The sequence below is a fragment of the Schistocerca gregaria genome, chromosome 1, assembly GCF_023897955.1.
Source record: "Schistocerca gregaria isolate iqSchGreg1 chromosome 1, iqSchGreg1.2, whole genome shotgun sequence".
Taxonomy (NCBI): domain Eukaryota; kingdom Metazoa; phylum Arthropoda; class Insecta; order Orthoptera; family Acrididae; genus Schistocerca; species Schistocerca gregaria.
In genome coordinates, this window is record NC_064920.1 from 657,179,326 (window position 1) to 657,203,542 (window position 24,217).

The following is a 24,217-nucleotide window of genomic DNA, read 5'->3' on the forward strand; positions in this document are numbered from 1 at the left end:
TAATTTTAGCGTATTCAGTTTGAGAATATGTGTACCATTTGTTAAAACTGAAAACACCTGTTTAAGCGAACATTACTTGGTGTAAATAGTTCAGGAACCTATTGTATGAATTTTTTAGTGATATCGCTGACTGAAGAATTTCATTGGGGCACTTTGTGGCAGTTTGTAGTCTACTTCACGTCTATAGTAGAGGCAACTAATTTTGCAGGCCACGCTTCGCGCCACCTGTACGACAGTAGCTTCGTTATTTGGGGGATTATAAGATCGTGAATGGGTTAGAAAAGGCCGCGACAACATCAAATACAACTTGTTAACACACACTGATCAGTTAATTACACATCGTATGCTTGGTTTTGGGAACTTTTTATGTTCTCAAAAGTACACTTGCTCATGTTTCCTTATTTCGCTGTCCATCCAGTTGTCTTCAGCTGCCCTAAATGCAAAACTCAACGTCTAATTCTATAACTTCATCGCTGATCTGTACAATAACCCTGTCTTTGCGATCACCGTATATTATTTTAGTGGCCGGCCGGAGTGACAGAGCGGTTCTAGGCGCTTCAGTCTGGAGCCGCTACGGTCGCAGGTTCGGATCCTGCCTCGGGCATGGATGTGTGTGAAGTCCTTTGTTTAGTTAGATATAAGTAGTTCTGAGTTCTAGGGGACTGATGACCTCAGATGTTAAGTCCCATAGTGATCAGAGCCGTTTGAACTATTTCTATTATTTTAGTTCTATTATAATTGAGTGGTATGACTACATTCAGTATACGTAAGGGAAATATAAATTTATTTGAAGTACGATGAACTTATTAGATACATTTTGATTATCTCCTTTAGTCATAAAAGAGGACTTCTTTTATTAATTGCCTAAATGTTCAAAATATTTAGACTAATTTATTTACAAAAAAGTGAGCTTGTTTATGGGACTATTAAGTTCAAAACTATTTCAATAGTACATTTAGGTAGAAATACAATGAATAATACAAATACACTGTCTACATGTTTCTGACGTCACAGAATTGGCAGCAACGAAGCTGTGAGAGAACGTTTTCTAGTGTTGAGATCGCTTATCTTCTTCGTTATGTTGACTGTGCGGCCATACCTGTAACATTGTGAATGATTACAAATACTGATTTTGTTACTCGTTTATGTTCGCAACGAGTTTTACTGATATGACTAAATCACAATAGATAATTTATTGTATAAATATTTTGTACGCATCACTGCTGATTAAGCAGTATCAAAAGATGCAGAATAATAACAATAATAAAAACAGAACACACACCATACTGTTAAGCGCTGCTCGTAACAACCTTGACACTAATCTGGAAACATGCCATCGGGTCTTCATTATCATCTTTCAGTGTTAACCGGACTGGAAGAGTCAACTGGAAAAAAAAGAAAACAAAGATTTTTCGACGGAGTCACAAACAAATGTCGTATATGTATCCTTCTCCTTTCATACTTTCATGTTTTCTCAGAGAAATAATGGAAACCTGGAGATTATTTCCTTGTAAGGAGCGCTCTCTTAGAACGAAACTAAACCGTTTTCAAGAAACTATTATATTATTATCGCTACAAAGGAGCGTAAAATTTCAAATAATTGTTCCTAACAAACTGTATGTCGGATCAGGATTCGAACTCCTTTTTTACTTATTGTGAGCAGAGAACAAGCATCTGGAACACTCGGGTGCATATGTGTAACAACTCAATAACGTCTCAAAAATTACTCAGTAATTAGCTTATAATTATCTTTCTCTAATTTCTTCGGAGTAAGAATAATAAGGGTTCGACTATCATGATTTTTAAACTGCTAGGACAGCACACACTCTGCTAATAGCTACAGCAACATTATGCAAATGTCAGGTTCTTTTAAGTGCTAGGCCAGAACAGTGATTGTGTTCTTTTCGAAAGCCTTATTTTCTAGTATGTAAGTTGTACATAAACAAGGAAATCAGTCTAATTCTACGATTAATGCAAAGGAAGATGTGACGCTGTACAAATAAAAAAAAATTTCCTTGTCCATCACGGTTCTATGAAGATAATAATATAATATTACTTTTACCCATTATAGACTTATAACGAAACACGCGACTATGGGTTACAGTTTTAGATATTAGTATTGTTATTTGTTTCAGACTCGTAACTAGGTTCGCGGATAACAGCTGATCTCCAGCTGCTCATTGGATGCGAGTTTGGCACAGGTCACTGTTGTGGTCATCAGTCCGAAGTGTTGTTTGATGCAGCTCTCGACGCTACTCTATCCTGTGAAAACCTCTTCATCTCCGAATAACTACTGCAACATAAATCCTTTTGAATCTGCTTACTGTATTCATTTATTGGTCTTCCTCCATAATTTTTACCTTCCACATTTCCCTTCAGAATTCAGTTGGTGATCGCTTGACGTCTCAGAATGTGTCCTGTTAATCGATCCCTTCTTCTAGTCAATTATGCCACAAATTTGTTTCTTCGTAATTCTATTCAGTGACTTCTCATAAGTTACATGATCTATCCATCTAATATTAAGCATTCTTGTGCAGCACCACATTTCAAAAGCTTCTACACATATCTGTCCATAAATTAGTGCTACTAACAATCCCATAGGACTAAATCGGGGAGTGTCAAACATTCACGTGTTTAAGCCAAATATCTTTGGAAAACTCGGGTCACACATGATTGTAGAGTGAGAAACGTTCATAGTTATGTTTGTTAACTGTGTTGTGAAAATTCAAGACGATAATTTTTATAAAATCGTCTTCTAGCTGCAGAGATACATAAAAAAATAACAACAAAACACTGAACTGAACCAAAGTCAGGTGATCTTATTTCAGTTAAAGATTTCACTAATATGAAAGGTTACTTACTCGTTTCGGTATTTACCACGTACTTTAGGACACAATGTTCAATGCATCTGAAGGTTAGTTCATTCTAAACTCGTTATAAATGCTAAACAATTTTAGTAGTCTACCCATGGCGACTCTACCTACAGTTGAAATTCCCGATGCTATTTGGTGCTGCAGTGCTGTGATGCCATTAAGATGGCGCTGATGGAAAATTTAAAACTCCAAGTTGACGAATGGCAGGAGAATAAAAATTAAAGAATGTTTATTGTGGGAAATTTAAAAATTAAATATGACGGGAAACTTAAAAATATTTCGATATTAATTCGCTGACTGCGAATTTCTTGACTTCAGTTGTATTAGGTATAGATCTAGTATTCAGTAGCGACATATGAAAACTTGTGCCAGACAGGGACTCGAACCCAGATTTCCCACATATCGCGAGCAAGCGCCTTAACCGCTTTGGCTATCCATGCACAATGCGCAGACGGCCCCAAAATTCAATACGACACACTGTCAACATCCTCATTTCGTAGTTCACTAAATTCATCACCTGAGGATCGTAAAATCACTTGGAAATTTGGGGCATTCGGGGTGCGTGCATGGATTACCAATGTGGTTAAGGCGATCGCTCGCAATAAGTGGGAAACCCGGGTTCGAGTCCCCATATGGTGCAAATTGGCATGTCACTATTACGTAGTAGCTCTATACTTAACAAAGCTGAAGTCACGAAATCCGCAGATAGCAAATTGATTTCAAATTATTTTATTTGGCTGTGAGTCGTAAGAAGTGTTTGTTCTCGCAGACATGTACATAAATATTAAATTCCAGGCGGGCACACAACGATAACACTTTGGTCTCGAGTCTCCGTCGTTTCATTCTCACTGTTGCGAGAAGTCAAGTAATGTCGCGTGCATTAGCTGATAAATTTAGTGGACTACGAAATACTGATATTGACACAGCGACATGTTGAAGTTTGGGTCAGTCTGCGGAGCATGCACGGATAGCAGGGAAAGTTGTTAAGGCAAAAACGTTCACGAAAAGCGCCAAATTTTCATTGTTACTCATAGCGGAACTTGTGTGACCTACCTCTACGAAACAAGTGACTGGAGAATATACTAAACCAGCAAAACATGTACAAAGATGCTACACTCACTCGTTAGTCCAAACATATGTCTTCTAGCGCACCTATTCTACACAGAGACAGTTAAGTTTGAAAACACATAAAGGAAAATTAACAGGACGCACACGGAGATGGTTGACTTTTCCTTTTATCTAAGGATAACATGATGTAGCAACCGACTTGTAACACCACAGCTCTAATGCTCTAGTGATATATTTTGCCTTTTGTTTTATTTAATGTTACATCACTGAGCTTCTGTAAATGTGTTTGATTGAATCGATAACACAAAATTGTATACTCTTTTCTTTGTAAAAGCTTCTATGTCTTTTAGAGTGTAGGAAGTGTAATCTATGTAATATATACAATATGAGCAAATTATATGTTTTGTCTTCGTCATATAATCTCTTTGGTTATCTTTAAAATTAAATAATTTTATTTAAATAACTTTGTGTAGAACTACCAATATATGCAAATGTTTGTTTGCTGTTATGTAAACTGCTGACCTTCACTTAGGGTTCTTAGTTATTTTGTATGTAAAAGGTGTTGTGGTTCCCCTCGAGAACGGAACTGTGTAGCGCACGCTAATTGTGGTTGGTCTAGACAGAAAAAAAGGTGGAACCAAGAGTCAGTTGGGGACGAGCTACCAAACTATCAACTACCCATGTAAAAGTTGTGTATTGTGCTGGTTCCGAGAGAAGCTTTTCCTGAAGCTTTTCCAGTGCCTCGGATCGATAGATAAAGAGCTGTAACTATTCTGCAATTGGTATCTATCATCGCCACCCAGAAATGACAGAGTCCAGCAATTCTACCTGTAAATCCACCTACCAACATGCAATCGCCACCACATTGCGCAATCACTGTAATGGAACACTATAGTAATGTACAGTGAAGGATCAGCTCATTGGATGTTTTAGTGTACACAAATATAAGGTAACTTATACTCGAACACTTATACCTTCCTTGATTTTTTATCCCTAGTCATACAACCACTTAGGGTCCTTCCCATGTTAAAATGCTTACCGAGTGTCCTTAGTGAAAAAACATTACAGCTCAGTGTTTTACCAGAACTGAGTAATATAGTGAATAATGATTGCTGAAAATAATTTTTCTGTTAAATCTGCTTATTAAAATTTTGTTGCCAACCTTTAAAGTGAAAGTTCTAAAAATAACACCGTAAAACACAAGGCAATTGATAGAGAATATTGTCCCACAGTAGCCCGTCACAAGACTATCGCTACAACGAATGATATTGCAAACAGTTTACATAATCTCGTTACATGAGGCAACTGCAAGTTTGAGAACAATAACTTGTGAGAGTGAGCTACTCAAATACTGTAGATTATTGTTTACAAGGCGAAATGTGGTGGATAATCGTAGGCGGGTTAGAGCAATGTCAGGTTCAGTGAGAGATGGACAGATAATTAACTGCCAGAGGTTTGGCGACCACAAGGCTACTCCAAAGACCTTAGCAGTCTACATTGCGTGCTGATGACATCTTTGCTGTTAAACAGTGGGCGAAGTAGCACTACGGTACGTAGTAGTGGTGTGTTGGATGTGTAGTTAGCAGAAATATGATATCATTGATATATGGGCAGAAGGCATTGTGAAGGCGCAAGTACGCAAGACGGCCAAGCACAAATGCATCACTCAGCGGTTATCAGAGGGGGCCCTTTACGCGGCGAGCTGCGTTCGTACCCCAGGCAGGCCTTTGGGCAGCGACATCTGCAGGCGGTAGGTGACGTGCTCGCCGTGCTCCAGCGGGCACTCTGCCTGCACCAGCGACTCGCAGCCGTTATCCTCTGGCACGGGGTACGGTACCGTGGCGCCGAGCACCACCGCCTCCACCAGTGGCGACACCGACTGCGTGGCCTTCACTGCACACACAGACAAGATAAAAGTCCGGGCTGCCTAACGTCAGGGGCTAAGCTAAGTTAACGGAAGTTTGCACACTACACTGCTGAACATTAAAATTACTACATCACGAAGATGACATGCTACAGACGCGAAATTTAACCGACAGGAAGAATATGCTGTAATATGCTGACATGAGGAAAGTTTCCAACCGATTTCTCATACACAAACAGCAGTTGACCGGCGTTGCCTGATGAAACGTTGTTGTGATGCCTCGTCTAAGGAGGAGAAATGAGTACCATCACGTTTCCGACTTTGACAAAGGTCGGATTGTAGCCTATCGCGATTGCGGTTTATCGTATAGCGACACTGCTGCTCGCGTTGGTCGAGATCCAATTACTGTTAACAGAATATGGAATCGGTGGGTTCAGGAGGGTAATACGGTACGCCGTGCTGGATCCCAACGGCCTCGTATCATTAGCAGTCGAGATGACAGGCATCTTGTCAGCATGGCTGTAACGGGTAGTGCAGCCACGTCTCGATCCCTGAGTCAACAGATAGGGACGTTTGCAAGACAACAACCATCTGCACGAACAGTTCGACGACGTTTGGAGCAGCATGGACTATCAGCTCGGAGACCATGGCTGCGGCTACCCTTGACGCTGCATCACAGACAGGAGCGCCTGCGATGGTGTACTCAACGACGAACCTGGGTGCATGAATGGCAAAACGACATTTTTCGGATGAATCCAGGTTCTGTTTACAGTATCATGATGGTCTCATCCGTGTTTGGCGACATCGCGGTGAATTCACGTTGGCACATGTCTCGGTCACCTCTTGTTCGCATTGACGGGACTTTGAACAGTGGACGTTACATTTCAGATGTCTTACGACCCGTGGCTCTACCCTTCATTCGATCCCTACGAAACCCTACATTTCAGCAGGATAATGCACGACCGCATGTTGCAGGTCCTGTACGAGCCTTTCTGGATACAGAACATGTTCGACTGCTGCCCTGGCCAGCATATTCTCCAGATCTCTCACCAACTGAAAACATCTGGTCAATGGTGACCGAGCAACTGGCTCGTCACAATACGGCAGTGACTACTCTTGATCAACTGTGGTATCTTGTTGAAGCTGCATGGGCAGCTGTACCTATACACGCCATCCAAGCGCTATTTGACTCATTGTCCAGACGTATCACGGCTATTATTACGGCTAGAGGTGGTTGTTCTGGGTACTGATTTCTCTGGATCTATGCACCAAAATTGGGTGAAAATACAATCACATGTCAGTTCTAGTACAATATATTTGTCCAATGAATACCTGTTTATCATCTGCATTTCTTCTTGGTGTAGCAAGTTTAATGGCCAGTAGTGTAGATACGAAGTTACTTTCTTATAAAACATTCAAACTCTGGTAACATATATTCTCCATACCAGTATAGATTGTTCTGAAATGACAGAATCTCTTTTTTTTATTAGACTGCCTTCAACTCGTACTATTCTCCAAACATATTCTGTTGGTTTAGTTATTAATACATGCTAGTTACTCGTAATGTGAATTACATAGACTGTTATTCAATCACAACTACTAACAGTTTAGAATGAGTTTATTCTTTTCCTACATTAAAGTTGCTGTATCAAAATAGAAAGCAATAAATAAAATTTTACTTATTATATTTTTGTACAGTGTAGTAGAAAGTCGGTTTGATTTAATTTGTAGAAAGTTATAAATAGTGCAAAATTGTTCTAATCCGGTCAGGCATCGAGTCAAACTAAGCTTGGATGGCACACAGTGGTAGGTAATAGCACGCTGTTTCAACTCTAAACCAGAGTTGTGACTGAATTCTTGTGTGTCACTCGCTTGGAATCCTGTGACCAAATGTTATCAGTGAGTGAAAGATGTGGTGAGGACAGCAGCCGAACGCCCCCTACATCGAGGTAGGTCTACACAGCATGAGCATTGTCTAGTGCTATCCTAAGTTGTTGAAGAAGTCGTTACGGACATCTCGAAGATAGAACTCAGCCACCAGCTGCCCACATTATTGACTAGAGGTGAGTGTATTCAGAACCCAATGGTGCCTCATACCATAATACCACGTGATGGACCTGTAGGGCGGCTACGCAACCAGGACGCGTCTGAAAACACGGCGTGGTAGTACTTCTTCGTCCAGTGTTGTCGTGCTTCCCTCTGCTGCCACCCCAAGAGAGACACTGGACGGTCTCCGTCCAGACAGTCTACGGTGCTACAGACGCAGTCGCACTGTCCTTACAGCAGACAAGGCTAAAGACACGTGACGTGGTTATACGAACCTTTGCGCCCTGTCCCATTGACCGCTACTCGCGTGGGGCCGTTGAGCTCCTGTATGGCGTTTAGTATGTCATTTCTGAAACTATCTATTTCGTATTTTCATGCCTGTCGTGGGATCCCGACCAACATCGCGAGACGATTAACAGCAGCCTCGGTAGGCCACGATTCTGCCGCTACCGAATTCGGACACGTGCTGATAGACGTCCGTCCTTACAAGAGTAATAGCACGATCTTATCATAAACAACCAGCATTCAAATGGGGTGTCTGATAGACCAACCCACTCCGAAGTCTTTCCTTTCATACAAGATGCAGATAACGTTGGTCCTACGTACTTCAAGCGATTGCGTAGAAATGCTAATCATTTTCATATCCAAGCATGTAGTACATTTCACATTTGTTACATGCCACCTTCAAGGTGCTGCAATTTTAACGGCCAATAGTGCAGCTAAATTCTTTATGCAGGATGTACCTTTCCAGAACAGTATTTACAATAACGTTTTCTTATTTATTTATTTAAATATTTTACTTGATCTGATTAGGGCCATTAGATCCTTTCTTACATAGGACCAGGATTCCACAATAACAGTATATATTACACCACAGTTACTAAAGAAAATAACAGCTTTCGCATAACAACTAGTATTAAGATCATCTGAGTGTCTGCAGTGACGGTGAAATAAATTATAGGGACTATGAACCAATGAAATTAACACTGGCATTACTAGTATACTGCAGCTACTATTAGTGATAATATCAGTAATAATAAATAGCAAACTTATTTAAAAATAAAAATATCACAATCAGCTTTTCCACAAATAATAAATTACAAGAAAAAAGTAATCCATGATGTAACTACCTGCAAGAGTCCCTACGGTAAATCAGGAATATACAAACTCAAATGCGATACATGCCCAAACTTCTACATTGGACAGACAGGCAGTTTGAAATTAGATACACAGAACACATTGATGCTTTAAGGCTTGGCAACTGGAACAAATCTGCATTTGCAACCCATATTGCTGAAGAAAACCATTCAGTGAGAAACACTGAGAACAACTTTAAAAAAATTTACATCTATAGCTGTTTGAGGCTTACATGGCACTTTTGACTCCTGTTGTGTTTACGTCTTATGACTTGTTGCAATGCAACAGAATGAGTTATGTACTGTGTTGCTGTTATAAGTACTGTCGCATGTTTTCAATTTCTTAATGTAGTAGGCAGTAATTGACTTTCTCTGACATTTATAGTACATTCTAAAGACAGCCAAAATCGATAATTTCATTAAAAAAACTCTGTGATCAAGATAACCTAATAAAAACTGTGCACATCATGAACGCTCTCCAGACTGTCATTTTATGCTAAATTCTGTTCCATTTGCTTAATACATTTTTAATTTTGCTTCCGGACAAAACATTATTTCGGGTGGTCAAGATAAATGGGACACATTGTGGTCAAAGGCAACAGTCGCCTTTAATGCCTCCATTAGTTTTAATTCATTCTGTCATGTCATATCATCTTCTGACTTTTATTTATTGTGTCATAAATGAATTACTTAATGGTCTCATTTCTTTAGTGTTAACTCCAGCCTGCTTCTGGATACCTGAAGGTTTAGTCGACCTAACTCTATGGAAGAATTTAACCAAGTATACAAAAGCTGCACAAACTTGCCTACCATTTTCTAGGTATCCTTCTGCAATTATTCTTTTAACAGTCCACTTGCAACTCTTACACCTCTGCTGCTATTGTAGTAGATTACTTCTCAACTTTTGACAGTATTAGTCTACAGATCATTCTCAGCAGAATTTTTGATGAAGAAGGTAGTTATTAAACGTTGTTTACTATCGTTGGTCTGTCATGTTTGATCACAGTAGAAAATTAATTTTCACAGTTTGTAATTTCCACCTTTCTCATTGGATTCTTTCCACAAATCAAAGCATTGAAATGTCTGAAAACTTCCTATCCACTGCGTACATCAGTATTGTATGGCGTGTGTGAGTTGAAATTTATGTTAGTGTATTGACCGAATGTTTCACTGTGTTTCCGGTTGCAGTGAATACTTTTCATATAAACATTAACTACGCCACAGGCTAACAGAATCTTACTGCCTTTTAGACAAAGTAAATAAAGAAACCGTTCACCACAAAATTTTAATCGATGAAACATTTCCTTTGCATGAATAAGAAATATGAAACTGTTGGCATGACGAGATAATGGGCCGCATCGGATCACGATTTGAAATCTTAAATTCTGCAGTGGCCCCGGTGCACATCTAAAGCGAGAGGTGGATACATGTCATTAATTCGAGTGTTTAAGATATGTACGCACTTCGTCTGTCCAAATATTTATTTCTTTTTCTTCTGTCTAAAATCAGTCTGTCTTCTTCTACCTATCTAACTTTTTGTTTTATCTATCACAGTAAATAAACACAATAATTGTACCATAAATACACCATTAATTTCTGAACAAATTGACGCTAAATACAGCACGTCTAAATCAAATATTCTACGATTTATCGAGATTTGTAGCATTTGCATAAAGTACGAATCTTTGAACAGTTGAAATATATCTTAATTTTATGTTGCTACAACAACTAAACGATCTTCAAGATGGGTAAAATACCTCGCTTTCTAATTATGGACGTCTTCTGGTTCCCAAATATCTTAGTGTGATCTTATTTTTATTTTAAACTAGAAACGAAAACAAAATCTGAACTGTGTTTGTAATGTAATATCGAAAAACTTTCATTTCCTTATATTCGTGAAAACAGCTCTGAAATTATGAAACAGTCTCTACAGCTGAGCCCAGCTTCTTCGCGTGTCTACAGCATCATTTTGTAAACGTTTCTTTGACAACGCTTCTTCATAGCTCTATCGACGGCCATTTTTGCACCTTCAGCCGTTTCCGCTTCACATGTTGCTCGGTATCAGGGATTCCCTTCACTTGACTCGACTGTAGGAGTGTCTTAGTAGTAAAGAATAAATGTGCTAAAACTTAATGCATGGTGGGACATTTTTTCGCGCACGTCGGTGTTTATGCAGTCGTATGTCTTGTACTATGTGTCGTACAATGGCATTATTTTCTATGTACTTTCAGCTGCATATGTGGACATTGTCTCCGAATGTGTCGTGAGCAAAGTAACAAAGAAGTAATAAGTTTTAAAGTCATTTACACTGTGGCACTCTTTCACGTATCACAATGTTTGCGAAACCACATCTCCTGAAATACGCCTGGTAGCATGATACAATTTTTTATGTCAATTTAACGGCATATGTTAATAATATCTGCGAAATTGATTTAAAATACATTTAATTGCACAGAAGTATTAAATTTAAACGTCATGCATGATGTGGCACTTTTTCACGGGTCTCGATGTTTATTACCACATATTTGCTGAACAGCGATTGTTACCTGATATTAAGGGATATGTGTGCCAAGTTTCGTTGAAATCGGATCATTGGCTTATGAGGATATGTGGAACATACATACATACATATATCTATTTTTATAATATGTATGGATTACATAAAAGCTTAGATATTCATATTTTTTCTGATATCTATGTCTTAATAGTACTGTATGCTCCTGCAAGTAACGTTTTATAATTTCTGTAGGTTCTAAAGCGTGATGAAGCGATTATGACATTTAGTGACGGATTCCAGCCAACTAAACAAACGCGTGAATCGAGAATTTTGATGAGTACTGGGTCCGCAACCTTAAAATGATTATTGACTGTGGTCATTCCTCGTATGGCTGTTAAAAATGTTTATTGCGATTGAAATTTCGACGTTTTCCGTTTTCATGCATACTGAAAGCAAACGCTCTGTTCCTAAGGACAATGTTCCAATGTCAGGTATAGGGAAAGATCAAAGAGTTTAGAGGAATGACAACGTAAACCATGAAGTTGAACATAAAACAAATTCAACAAACTTTACTTCTAAATATGTTTAAATGAACTATAGTCCTGATTGTGACCAAATTAAGTTTACCACAAATAAAACTAAAGTAACGAACTTTAAAACTGAAAACATAAGAGAAGTTGGCATGTTATAACCCACCCTACAACGTTAAGACATGCTGGAACACAGTTCCCAACAGTTTGAATCCAAATACGTATGTTGGTGCAGGTGCACCAGCGCTTCCGCAAACCATGCGAACACGAGGCACGTGGCAAGCACGTCAACGGCAATCAGTTTGTATAAAAATAAACATTGCTACAACAAATTAATTGCTGGTGTAGCCACCGAGATGGCTGGATAATAACAGCGGTAAAATGACGAAGCTTTAAAGACATACACCGTGTGAGCTTCAGAGTACAAAGACGTTCGTATCTGGAGTGCATCTTTTAATTTTAGGTTCTTGAACTGCCTCATTTTTAAAGTTGTCGTTACCGATGAGTTGCTAAGTCACTTTTTTTTTAACATGTGGCGTATCAGTTGCGGTGTATGTAGTTGTTACCTACTTTTAATTTGCGTCCGAGGTTTAACTTGTTTTATTCCTTTTACATTAACATATGTACACCGATCACATTCATTCCTCATGTAGACTCATCTACAAACCACGAGATATTCTACTCTCAAGCTCACTTCCTGTATATGTACATCCTTGTCATTTTACCGTTCTTGTAACCGAGCCACCACATTCGCTACACGAGCGGTTCATTGCGGTGTATATTGTGGATGCAGTTTCTGTTTGTATGCAGGATGAATGCTCTTACGGTCCTCACAACACAGTTCATGCCCACATGTTACGTGCAAGCGCTGGTGTACCTCTACCACAACACAACACGTACTCAGAATGTTGGGAAGTATGTTCCATGATGTCACGACTTAACACTGTAAAGTAGGTTTCAGCCTATCTCGTAAGTAGCCATATGTTTTCGATTTCAAATTTCTCTTTCTTTATTTTTTGCATCCAGTGTATTTTATTTGATGACAGTGTTTGCTTTCAGTATGCTTGAATGTACCAAAATGTCGATACTGCATTCGTAATAAACATTTTAACAGCCATTTGCTTAATGATTCCATTCAAAATACACGCGAATGATAAACGGGTATTCATTGGACAAATATATTATACTAGAACTGACATGTGATTACATTTTCACGCAATTTGGGTGCATTGTTCCTAAAACATCAGTACCCAGAACAACCACATCTGGCCGTAATAACGGTCTTGATACGCCTGGGCATTGAGTCAAACAGAACTAGGATGGCGTGTACAGGTACAGCTGCCCATGACGCTTCAACACGATACCATAGTTCATCAAGAGTGGTGACTGGCGTATTGTGACGAGCCAGTTGCTCAGCCACCATTGACCAGACGTTTTCAATTGGTGAGAGATCTGGAAAATGTGCTGGCCAATGCAGCAGTCGAACATTTTCTGTATTCAGACAGGCCCGTACAGGAGGTGCAACATGCGGTCGTGCCGTCAATGCACACAAGAGGCGACCGAGACGTGTAACGAATGGCACCGCATACCATTACGCCGGGTGATACGCCAGTATGGCGATGACGAATACACGCTTCCAATGTGCGTTCACCGCGATGTCACCAAACACGGATGCGACCGTCATGATGCTGTATACAGAACCTGGAATCAAGCGAAAAAAACGACTTCTTGCCTTTCGTGCACCCAGGTTCGTTGTTGAGTACAACATCGCAGGTGCTCCTGTGTATCACGCAGCGTCAAGGGTAGCCGCAGCCATGGTCTCCGAGCTGATAGTCAATGCTGCTCCAAACGTCGTCGAACTGTTCGTGCAGATGGTTGTTTTCTTGCAAACGTCCCCATCTGTTGACTCAGGGATCGAGACGTGGCTGCACTACCCGTTACAGCCATGCTGACAAGATGCCTGTCATCTCGACTGCTAATGATACGAGGCCGTTGGGATCCAGCACGGCGTACCGTGTTACCTTCCTGAACCCACCGATTCCATATTCTGTTAACAGTAATTGGATCTCGACCAACGCGAGCAGCAGTGTCGCTATACGATAAACTGCAATCGCGATAGGCTACAATCCGACCTTTGTCAAAGTCGGAAACGTGATGGTACTCATTTCTCCTCCTTAGACGAGGCATCACAACAACGTTTCACCAGGCAACGCCGGACAACTGCTGTTTGTGTATGAGAAATCGGTTGGAAACTTCCCTCTTGTCAGCATGTTTTAGTTGTCCCCACCGGCGCCAACCTTGTGTGAATGCTCTGAAAAGCTTATCATTTGCATATCACAGCATCTTCTTCTTTCGGTTAAATTTCGCGTCTGTAGCACGTCATCTTCGTGATGTAGCAATTTTAATGGCCAGTAGTGTACTTGCACGTAGCTCATAGTTTAACGTAGCATATGACACTTCTAATCCTCTCGATACGACGTAATATAATCCTACGAATACTAACATAGGCGTGATAGATTAAACGAAAGAGACGCACCCTAAAGGATGCTGTTCTGTGGCTGTGGCTACCCACTCTCACTCACCTACTGCAAACATGACGTCGGCGATGATCTCGGTGCCAGCGACAACTGGGCAGGGCGACTCATTGCATCCCTGGACGTCCAGCGAGAGAATAGCCGGCTCGCCGTTCGTGCCTGCCAAAAGTAAGAGAGGCAAAGTATCACGCATGAGTCGGTTGTGCAGCCACAAGTACGAAGAGATTCAGGAAGTCAGCTGCTTCAGTTTGATGGTTCACTTAAGTTTCGTAATTAAGCCCAGGTTTGTAAAGAAAACCGGCCCAACGGCTGTCAACTCAGATGCGGTACTCGAAATGCACGTGAAGATGAGATAGTAAACCTTGAAATGGCTCGTGCAAAATTAATAAAGAAAACAGCGACTGCTCAGTGTGTCCTATTCGTTGGTTTTATAGTTTTTAATTATCTTTGGTAGTTTCTGATTTCTTAAGTCAGTTTCATCCACATCTACATACATACTCCGCAATCCACCGTACGGTGAGTGGCGGAGGGTACCCCGTACCACAACTAGCATCTTCTCTCCCTGATCCACTCCCAAACAAACCGAGGGAAAAATCACTGCATGTATGCCTCTGTACGATCCCTAATCTGTCTTATCTTATCTTTCTGGCCTTTCCGCGAAATCTAAGTTGGTGGCAGTAAAATTGTACTGCAGTCAGCCTCAAATGCTGGTTCTCTAAATTCCCTCAGTAGCGATTCACGAAAAGAACGCCTCCTTTCCTCTAGAGACTCCAACCCTAGTTCTTGAAGCATTTCCGTAACACTCGCGTGATGGTCAAACCTACCAGTAACAAATCTAGTAGCCCGCCTCTGAATTGCTTCTATGTCCTCCCTCAATCCGACCTGATAGGGATCCCAAACGCTCGAGCAGTACTCAAGAATAGGTCGTATTAGTTTTTTTATTGATTCAATCTTGTCCACCATATCTTCGTACGTTGTGCAAACCGTTCCCTTCTGTACATACCTTACACCCTTAAAATACTGTATACAGCGAGGTGACATACGATACGTCCTTATATCGTGTTGGGCCACCTTTTGCCTGACGTCCTGCAGCAAATCGACATGGCATGGGCTCCACAAGTCGTTAGAAGTTTCCGCTACAAATACTGAACCATGCTGCCTCTATAGTCGTCCATAATTCCGAAATTGTTTTCGGTGCAGAATTTTGTGCACTAACTGATCTCTCGATTATGTCCCATAAGCGTTCGAACGGTGGCCAAATCATTCGGTCGAATTGTCCAGTATGTTCTTCAAGCCAACTGCGTGCAGATGTGGACCGGTGACAAGGCGCACTGTCATCTATAAAAATAGCGTCGTTAGTTTGGTTCAGATGGCTCTGACCACTATGGGTCATCAGTCCCCTAGAACTTACAACTAATTAAACCTAACTAACCTAAGGACATCACACACATGCATGCCCGAGGCAGGATTCGAACCTGCGACAGTAGCGGCCGCCCGGTTCCAGTCTGTAGCGCCTATAACCAATCGGCCACACAGGCCGGCCGTTATTTGGGAACTTAAAGTGCATGAATGGCTGTAAATGGCCTCCAAGTAGCCGAACATAACCACTTACAGTCAATGATATGTTCAGCTGGACCAGGGTTCCCAGTCCATTCCATGTAAACACAGCCACCACCATTGTGAAGCCACCACGAGTTAGCACAGTGCCCTGTTGACAACTTGGGTCCGTGACATCGTGAGGTCTGCGCCACACTCGAACCCTACCATCAGGTCTTGCCAGCTAAATTGGGACTCATCTGACCAGGCCACGGTTTCTCAGTCTTCTAGGGGGCAACCGATATGGCCACGAGCCCAGGAGAGGCGCTATCAGAAATGGCACTCGCGTCGGTCGTTGCTGCCAGGGCCCATGGACGTCAAATTTCCTGCACTATCCAAACGGATACGTTCGTCGTGCGTCCCACATTGATTTCTGCAGTGTTTCTTGTCTATTAGCATTGACAGCTCCGCGCAAACGCCACTACTTTCGGTCGTGAAGTGAAAACCGCCCGCCACTGCACTGTCCGCGGTGAGAAGTAAAGCCTTGAATTTTTGACACTGTAGATCTCGGAGTATTGAATTCCCCAACGATTTCTCCAATTACCATTCCGCGTTCAAAATCTGTTAATTCCCGTCGTGCGACAATGATCACCTAAGAAGCCTTTTCACATGAATCACCTGAGTACAAATGACAGCCCCGCCAATACACTGCCATTTTATACGTTTTGTAGGCGATACTACCGCCATCTGCGTATGTGCATATCGTTATTCCATTACTTTACCCCGTCCTCTTGTATCTGATAGGACTCTGCTGATGTGCACATAGGTGAGGGCTTCTGTCTTGCTTGTGTAGTATTTTTCCATCCAGACTGCTACAGTTAGCACTTGATGGAGACGTACAGGACATTGTTTTTGGTCTAACTTTAGAATTCGTCGTCTTACAAGACTGTAGTTATGACGCCATTCTCGGATGGGACTTTTTGAAAGCTTCTCAGGCAATTGTAGATTGTGGTCGCTCGAAGATTATGCTAGACGAAATGAGATACTGCGGACAGGAAGATGCGCATCCGAGTGTGTGGAGACTATGTGTGCTGGATAGAGTGATTGTTCCTGCAGTCAGCGCTAGAAAAGTAACTGTCATGTGTCATGCCATGCATCAACCTATAGATCTTGTAGTGGAACGTAAGAGAAGCAGACCACTTAAGAATAACTTAGGCATCCCAGCCTCTGACGTCTCGTTTAAGAACGGATTCGGTGAACTGTGGATGGTTACTGCAGATCCTTCCAAGGCACATGTAAGTAGAAAACGCTGAGCCGTTAATTACAGAACAGCTGAGCATCATATAAACCTCCCAAGCCAGTCTGTGGGCGAAATTAGCGCTTCCACTACGATACAAGATCTTCTAGCTCGAATATCACGAGATCTCACTAAGGAACAACAGAAGATTCTACTGGCTGCTGGTGGCCGGAGTGGCCGAGCGGTCTTAGGCACGACAGTCTGAAACATCGCGACCGCTACGGTCCCAGGCTCGAATCCTACCTCCTTCGCGACGAGAAAGAGAAAATTATGAAGAATGACATCATTCAGCCTCCGCGGAGCCCATGGTCGTCACCAGTGGTTCTCATCAGGATGAAGGATGGCAGTTGGCCCTTTTGTGTTGATTACAGGAAGCTTAATAAGATAACTAAAAAGGACGTTTACCCTCTTCCACTAGATTGAAGGGGGCAAAGCTCTTTCCAACCATGGACATGTACTCGGGATACTGGCAAATCGAAGTAGATGAGGCTCATCGTGAGAAACCTGCATTCGTCACCGCTGAGGGCCTGTATGAGTTTATGGTAATGGCGTTTGGTTTGTGTAATGCACCAACAACGTTTGAACGGATGATGAATAATCTTCTAAGTCACCTGAAGCAGACGATATGTCTGTGCTATTTAGATGACAGCAAAGTATTTTCAGAGACATTTTATGAAGACATAAAAAGACTGACGGCTGTTCTTAAGTTTCTCCAACAAGGTGGACTCAAACTTTATCCAAGAAAGTGTTTCTTTGGAGCAAAAGAAATCAGAATACTTGGACACTTTTTGTCAAACGAAGGTGTAAGGGGAGACACGGAAAAGGTGAGATCTATAACAGAATTTCCTATTCCTAAGAGTATTAGAGATGTGAAAAGCTTCCTCGAATTATATTCTTATTACCGTCGCTTTATCAAAGACTTTTGTATCAAAGCCAGGCCACTCCAAGAGTTGTTAAAAGCTGATGATAAATTTATCTGGGGTGGTGCTCAACAAGATTCTGTCGATGAGCTGCGGAAAGCTCTGACGTCTGACACTTTGCTTGGTCTGTATGATGAAAGAGCACCTACAGAGATACACACAGATGACAGACGGTATGGGATCGGTGCTGTTCTGGTGGAAATTTGGGATGGAAAAGAGAAGATTATAGCCTATGCTTCTAGGACACATACAAAAGCCGAGAGAAACTACTCAACTACAGAAAGAGAATGTCTTGCTGTGATTTGGGCCATGTGCAAATTTCAATGTGCAATTCCACCAGCCGAGACGGTTTTCCAGCGTGTTGGCATTGACCTCCTGGGCCGATTTTCAACGTCTGCTAGTGGCAATAGATGGATTATTGTGTGCACTGATGATCTGACACGCTATGCCATTACAAAAGCCGTGAAAACAAGCGAAGCGTCCGAAGTAGCCAAATTCATCGTGGAAGACATTGTATTAAAACACGCTGTCCCCCCCCCCCAAACCGGCGGCTACCACCAGCAAACTAATGGGCTTACTGAACGCCTTAATAAGACATTGGACGACATTCTATCAATGTTCGTCGGTGATGAGCAGAGCAACTGGGATGAGGTGCTACCTTTCGTGACGTTTGCCTACAACGCCACCAAAAAAGGCAACACAGGATTTACGCCATTTTTCCTGGTGCATAGGCGTGAAGCGACCACGACGATGGACACTGTGTTTCCGTTACATCCTGATGACGTGGACGACGACTCCATCGGCCAGGCGTTAACCAGAGCTGAGGAAGCTCGGCAGTTAGCTCGACTCTTCACGCTGCAGCCCCAAGAAAACGATTGCCGAAAGTATGACGCGAGCCACCGCCCTGATGTCTACCAGCCTGGTGACCTCGTCTAGGTCTTCACTCCTGTGTGGAAGGTTGGTCTCTCTGAGAAGCTCCTCAGGCGCTACGCTGGACCTTATAAGTTTGTAAGACAGTTGTCTGATTTTACTTATGAAGCTGAATATTTCTACCCCGACACAAGACAACGAAAGATCAGAGATACAGTCCACGCCCTTCGAATGAAGCCCTATAAGGATCCCGCAACCCAGGGTAAATTTGAAGCTCCAGCGACAGGCAACAAGCGGAATGGTAACGAAGAGCGTAACGGCAAAGGAAGTTCTAAGAAGATCACCGCCGGGGCGAACGTCAGTCACCGGAAGTCGGAGTATGCAGGACCGATGACTCGTTCCCGGATTAGGAGAACGTAACACCGAGGCGCTGTTCTCTTAACGAGGGAGCCATGTCGCAGAAGAAACTGAGTAGCACCGTCACGGTTGTGAGTTCAACACTCACCTGAACTGTAAAACTTTATAATTTCTATATTCGGTTCGAGGACATTCTAGTAGTATCCACAAATAGCAACAATCATTGTATTGGAATATTCTGTAACTGTATATTTACCGTATGTGTCCTGGCCGGAGGCAGTTCGCTCCGCTCTCTTGTATGTGCAAGTGCTGAATAAACCTTCGTTAAGTGAAGTGAGTGCTCGACATTCATCTTCTTCTATGTGACAATATACTGACATGGTTCAACGAAGATCTCTTATTATCTTAATAGTATTTAGTCTTATATTTCTAGAGCTTTCCGAACTTTTACCTTCAAGGCCGAATTTATTCCTACGAGGCTGAGGAGACACAAATCTGTTTGAATCAAACTGACAAATTGTATGATTAGAACTCATATATCCTGGAAATCATCAATAGCAACGATAAATGACGTACATTCATCTATTATTCATTAAGTATCATAACATATTGCATTACTGGGCCTCAGAGACACATGCCTGAAGAAATTAAAACTGAAAAAATTAATAACCAATAACAAATTTTGATGAATGTTTACAAGCATTTATACAGTTTGCGAACCTGAACTGTGACATTTCCAGGGCGTCAGAAGACATATATACTTCAGATTTTGAGTTCTTATGCTCATAGTTAATTTTGGTACAGTCTACCCTACACAGCTTGTGTAACCGTGCGTGTCCTTGTATGTTGTTTTCCATTACTCAGATACAAACAGCGTCAGGTGACACCTCTAGTTTAGCTTAGCTGATAGTATTTTAGTTCAGTTTTTGGGACAGAACGAGGAGGATATCTGTCACAAAGTAGTTATTATTGAATGCCATAACAATGGCAATCGCTGCTGTTGTGATATTATACTCTACCGCACGTGTAATTTGATTTGATTCCTTTAGAAGTTTCAGGAATTTATTAGCCTATTTTCTTTTCAATTTTTTCTGAGAAGTGTGATAGCACGAAAACTATATCTTCAATATTAACTCTATCGAATGAGGCAACAACTATCGCCTCTATAAGATTACTGGAATTATGCCAAACCGCAAACGAATTTTAATAATGTCGGCTATGTATTCTGACAGGCAACGAACGGCAGCTGTATTTCATTTTTATGACACTCACGTGCCACGAAAGACAATTCTATTTTACTTTTATGATGCTATAGTGACAGTGAAATTTGTGGATAGTGTTTCCTCTCTTCTTCGGGGAGAAAATTTGTAATTTAATTGTAATATTAGAAAAATAGCCATATAGACAATGCATTCTCATGCGCCATGAACGACAATTGTATTTTACTTTTATGACTCCAAGTTGGTAGTAAAACTTGTGGGTGATGTTATGCCTCTTCTTCGGGAAGAATACTTGTAACGTAATTATAAAATAGGAAAAATAGCGATATAGGTAAGTACTAATTGCTTGGAATTTTTAGTTACACTACCTGTATCTCTTATCTGTGTGTTAGCAGGATTACTTTTTTCTTTTCATGTCCTGTTTGTTGTAGCATTCGATACAATTCAGTTGTTTAGTGAGTCACATCTGTTAACGTCATATCATGGTTCTTTTTTGTCAGCAAGCAGCACAAGCTTGTATTGGTTTTGGAATGAAAGGGTCGGTGCTTGAATCACTCTTGGCATTTTTTATGGGACAGAGTTTTTTTAGGGCTATCGGTGGCATTTGGAAGCTCGTCGTTACCCTTTATTTTCTACTGGACGTTCCGCAGAATACAATATATTTGAAGTTATTTTCTCAAAAATTGGATTACTTAGAAAACCTATTTTTATCACAATAAGCCCCCAAAATTTCTTCTTAAATTAAATTAGCTGGATTACACAGTCTCAAGCTTTGAATGTTATTATATTCCGCCAGAAACCTGCATGATAACAATACTTAACGATGCACATGTAAATTTATGTCATGGCTAATATGATGTGATATCCAGACCTATATTTTTAAAGCTATTGGCTTCTTCATTTTTAGGCGTGATGATCTCTTACTCCTACTGAACGTGAATATCAGATTTTTTCCTTCTTCTTTAATTTTAACCGGCTTTAAAAGGTTGCAATTGTAGGGAGTACTATGGAAGATGTAAATGGCTTTTTCTATGAGACAGATATTGATATTTACGTTTCTCATAAGAAAACTCAAACTCTGATGGTTGAGACTTTATCAATACATTCGACTTATTTATAGAGTTATTTCTATAATAGCACTAGACGATCTAAAGTTGTGTAATGTGATTAACTATTGGTTGAAGTCAACAAACATAAATTCAGTCATGAGCTGCTCAAGAAAACCTTTATTTGATTCACTTTACGAGTATCTGCAGTTTAAACTGTCATCGTCAGAAGTGACATAGGCTCAGATCATTGATGTACTTTTATCTTTGTTGAAATATTCTACAGCAGCTGAACTACAGCTCTGAGTAAAATCGTACATTGAGTGAGATATCGACCACTTACTTCAACGGACGATGCACTCAGAAAGAAACCACTGTACTCCAAAAAGTGGAATCAAAACATGTAGGGTCATACAAAACTGTTCTAGATACGAAATCACACTAACCCACCTACAGAAAACACTCATCTTAAGAGCAGAATCTGAAGACAGTAAAAAGGCTCGCACACATGAACAGTAAACACAGTACGGCGCTTGTTACTCTCCAGTCGAGGAGTAACATTCTGAATTTCACTCCCAGCTGTAACAGTTGCAACACCGTGAAGGTGTCAAGCAACAAAAATCAAACTGGCACGAAATGTACTACTTCCTTGGATACGCAGATTTATTAACATCTCGGCAGAACCTCACGAAACAGTTGATAGAAACGCCACCCATAGTTTGTAAGTACGACTACGTTGAAAGTTCCTGATTCAGAAATAGTATTTGAGTGTTGGTTGTTTGTGAGAAGATCGTGTCATGCCGCGTGTAATGAGAAGGCGCTACCACCACTTCATATCGGAATTTGACAGCGTCACTATCGTATCCAATCGAAACTGCTGTTTATCGTTGTGCGATATTACTGATTGCGTTGGTCAGGATTACACGTCTGTCATGAAAATATGGTATCGATGCTTTGAGGAGGGGAATATTCAACAAAAGTGTAGGACCTCAACGCCCCTCTCCTAAAGCGGCTAGCGACTGAGAGCATAGATTAACTTGATAGATCAGCTGTGTGGGCTTGTAAATCAGTGTCACCTACCACGGGTCAGGAAATGGGCTATTTTCTACTAGAAAAGTATCCACATGGATAGTGTGACTACGTCAACAGCACCACGATCAGCATGGCGAACAGTCTTCCCGCAAACGTATCACATAATTTACCACCTGAAGTTTTCTCCACAGTCTTAATTGTGTGGCGAAGTCGTCTATGTCTTGACAGTATAGGCTACCCCTTTTGCTTCGTCTAGCTCACACTTCAATACCTGGCCTGGTGCCAGGATAAAATAAATGTTAAGGGCTTGCTTGTGCCACCCATACTTCGAGGTACTAACCAACCTAAAAACATACCATCCGAAATAGCTATAATTGTTAGTCTGCAAATGAAGTAAATACTGATGTAATGCTGTTCAGTAGACTGTCCTCGAACATCAGTAGAAGTATCTGACTTACGCCCATAACACCCTTTACGGTCAGGGGTTGCCGGTCGCCAGCTGCTACGAATGATGAACTCTAGCCCAGAGTTGAAGCAGAATGAAATGGTTTACCTGCATTGTCTGTTATCCAAACTCAGTTTGATGTGGTGTCTAGCCAGTTTAAAGTCATTATTGCTGTGGAAGAAGGCAGCTTTGTGGAATAAATTTCCATTCCGGTTACTCCCTTCTCATCTACAAGTTTACTCATCCATTCTTTCCACTTTACTGTGTTGCTTTATAAGGGCATTATTTGCTATCCTCTGTAGAGTTGCAACTGCAACGGCTATCCTTATAGACATGATCCCAAGAATCAAATTCTTAAAAAATTTGCTATATTGTACACTTACGAGTGATATACAATAAGAGTAACCTATCAATGTGATGCAAATCATGACTGTGAAAACTGCAGGTATTTCTACTCACAGTTACTGTAGGGCGTAGCGGCAGCTGCGGCCACGAGGCAGCATAGCGCAAGAGCGACGGCCGCCGGCATGTTCCTCAGGGCTCTGCCACGGGCGCGCCTGTGGCGGTGCAGATAAAGCCAGCTGCAGGTGTCCCGATTACGAAACGATACTCCGGATGCCTTCCGAATGTTTGCAGGTTTAACTGATAAGGCGACTCACAATCGCCGTCATCTGCTCTGTGTCACCGCGACAGCGGCAGGTGTGTATGTGTGACTCAGATAATTCGTAAAAAAATATGTCAGGTGTGCTTAGAATCGTGCACACCTGGAATCGTGCAGCAACTGAAACAACACACGCCTATATTCTGATAATGATTCTGTCGAAACTACTACAGATAAGACGTCATTTAGGGCAGGATACCTACGTTCCAGTGACCAGTAGCTGCGGTCGAAAACTGAGGAAGAATTTGATCGCTCTGTCATTCCGAATACGATTTAATGTGAGAC

General features: G+C 41.3%; 1 protein-coding gene across 1 annotated transcript; it reads right to left on the reverse strand.

Moving 5' to 3' along the window:
- Nucleotides 1-763: 763 nt before the first annotated feature.
- On the reverse strand, nucleotides 764-23,838 carry LOC126361652 (NPC intracellular cholesterol transporter 2-like). The gene is made up of 5 exons (XM_050007806.1): nucleotides 23,731-23,838; nucleotides 14,597-14,707; nucleotides 5,656-5,834; nucleotides 1,283-1,385; nucleotides 764-1,099 (listed from the first exon to the last, which is right to left on the reverse strand). The coding sequence occupies exons 1-4, from the start codon at nucleotides 23,798-23,800 to the stop codon at nucleotides 1,290-1,292; spliced, it is 456 nt and encodes a 151-aa protein (XP_049863763.1). The 5' UTR covers nucleotides 23,801-23,838; the 3' UTR covers nucleotides 764-1,099; nucleotides 1,283-1,289.
- Between the last annotated feature and the right edge of the window lie 379 nt (nucleotides 23,839-24,217).

What these genes read in the sequence shown, in the direction of transcription:
- LOC126361652 (XM_050007806.1), bottom strand. Translation starts at nt 23,800, where the DNA reads ATGCCGGCGGCCGTCGCTCTTGCGCTATGCTGCCTCGTGGCCGCAGCT. An exon ending in CGCTACGCCCTACAGTAACT is followed by an intron (nt 14,708 to 23,730) that starts GTGAGTAGAAAT and finishes TACTTTTGGCAG; the next exon opens with GCACGAACGGCGAGCCGGCT. An exon ending in TGCCCAAAGGCCTGCCTGGG is followed by an intron (nt 1,386 to 5,655) that starts GTACGAACGCAG and finishes TTTTTTTTCCAG; the next exon opens with TTGACTCTTCCAGTCCGGTT.